The 2120-nt window shown below is 33.3% G+C and overlaps 1 protein-coding gene across 1 annotated transcript; it reads left to right on the top strand.

Moving 5' to 3' along the window:
* The first annotated feature begins 1140 nt into the window (after window positions 1–1140).
* LOC104898081 (trypsin inhibitor 2-like) lies at window positions 1141–1812 on the top strand. Its single transcript, XM_010685089.2, has one exon. The coding sequence runs from the start codon at window positions 1204–1206 to the stop codon at window positions 1807–1809; it is 606 nt and encodes a 201-aa protein (XP_010683391.2). The 5' UTR covers window positions 1141–1203; the 3' UTR covers window positions 1810–1812.
* Window positions 1813–2120: the final 308 nt, after the last annotated feature.

The following is a 2120-nucleotide window of genomic DNA, read 5'->3' as shown; positions in this document are numbered from 1 at the left end:
TCTCTGCTCGAGTATGCTTAAAATTAATTGGTTGCATTGTAAACGTTTTGTAATTGATAAATCTATATTTTTCAGATCTTAATTATTCTTGTACGTAACATTTGACTTACTATTAATGATATATTTTCTTTCCGTTAAAAAAGGATGAAATAGTGGATGCAATTTCATTTAATCTTCGTGAAATACCAAATAGTATTTCGGATGAGAGATCATTAAATGACCCATTATTAGGCCACTATTAACTGATGGAAAAAATTAACTCTCGTGACATATGAAGATTAGGATTTATAGAGGAGGGAGAGAAAATAACAATATTTCCTAACAAGTATGATCAAAGTGTCATTAAGATGAGATCGCAACTACAAGCAAGCAATAAGCATGCAACATCACACGTTCTTATGCATGAGTATTAGGCTCTTAGCACTCCGGTTAAGCCCCATCATAGGATTTCTTGTGGACAAAATATGTACTAATTACTACTTAACAATACAACCGAGTAATATGCTTCTGAACTTTGCCACAAAAAATGGAGGAAATATGTACTAATTACTTAACATTTAAAACTCATTAGTGAATGTTAAATGTATACTTCAAGGTTTCAGAACATGGTCTAATCTGATTAATTAACCTCTTCCACTCATTAATTCCGATCCATCCATCTATTACATTACACAAAATATGATTCTGAACTTTGCCACAAAATATGGAGGAAGTATGTACTAATTAGTACTCCCTCTGTATTTTTTTATCTTTCTCACTTAGAATCTTGACACTATTCATACTTAGAGGGAATCTTTTAGAATTTTCTCAATGTATAAGAAAAAATATAGTCATGTGGAGTCTTGTTTGATTCGTCTCAATGAGTACTTTATTAATATTCAATTATTATAATTTTTACTAATATATAATGAAAGATATTTAATGTAGAATAAGTACATTGGCAAACGTGCAAAGTCAAAGTATGAAAGATAAAAAAAAAAACAGAGGGAGTAATTACTTAACACTTAAAACTGATCATTAGTGAATGTTAAATGTATTCTTTAAGGTTTAAGAACATGGTCTAATCTAATCAACCTCTTCCACTCATTAATTCCGATCCATCCATGATCCATCTATTATAATACACATTTTACAAATCTCTTCTACAAATACCATCCTTCCCCTCTTAACTCTCCACCCATATTCTACATCAAAAACCATCAAATGACTCCATTTCTTTTTCCAGCAACTATCACTCTTCTTCTATTTTTCCACCCTCTTCCAACCATTAGCACCTTTGTACTAGACACAGACGGCGAACCACTGCGAAACGGCGGTTCCTACAACGTCGTCCCAAAAGGGTTTCATGGTGGTCTCACTCTAACTCAAAAATCCGATAATAATTCACCATGCCCTCTCTATATAACTCGAAAAACTGCATGTCCTGGAATACCTGTAAAAATTTCATCCCCTTTAAAAGTTCTATACATCCCACTTTCTGTTGATGTTAACATAGTCTTCACAAACAATGCTACCACCTGCATGGAACCACTGGGGTGGCGAGTCACCCCAGACGTGACTACTGGTCAATTTTATGTAGCCACCGGTGGTACGTCGACGGTTGTTACTGATTTCTTTACGATTGAGGAGGCGGATGAGAATGGAAGATCAGAGAAGTATGCGTATAAATTAAGGTATTGTCCGTCATTTGAGGGTGGAGATGAAAAAAAATGTGGTGATGTTAATTTCTTTCGGGAGGGTTTCGTGGGTATTACAAATGAGGAGCCACTTTTCGTCCAGTTCAAGAAAGCTAACGCAAATCTTGATTAGACTAAGATTTGTTTCATAGTTTTGCTTGTCTATAAAAGATGTGATGTGCCATAATGTCATGTACTTTATTATTACTCACTCCGTTCCAAAATATAGTTTCCATTTTCCTTTTTTCACAGTAATTTATGCAAGTAGAATCTAAGAGGGATATTAAAGATTTTATGTTTATTTAAATAAATGTTGTATGGGAAAAGATGATTTTAAGAGAGAGAGAGTGGCGAATAATTGGTGAAAGAACATTAATTGTAACATTTTGTTTGAATAAACAAAGGAAAAAACAAATTTCAAGAAGAAAATAAATGATGGAACAA

Source organism: Beta vulgaris, chromosome 6 (assembly GCF_026745355.1).
Source record: "Beta vulgaris subsp. vulgaris cultivar EL10 chromosome 6, EL10.2, whole genome shotgun sequence".
Taxonomy (NCBI): Eukaryota; Viridiplantae; Streptophyta; class Magnoliopsida; order Caryophyllales; family Amaranthaceae; genus Beta; species Beta vulgaris.
The sequence above is the reverse complement of the archived record's forward strand: the minus strand, read 5'-3'. Positions and strand labels throughout refer to the sequence as shown.

Coding starts and splice junctions, on each gene's coding strand:
- LOC104898081 (XM_010685089.2), top strand. CDS start 1,204: ATGACTCCATTTCTTTTTCCAGCAACTATCACTCTTCTTCTATTTTTC.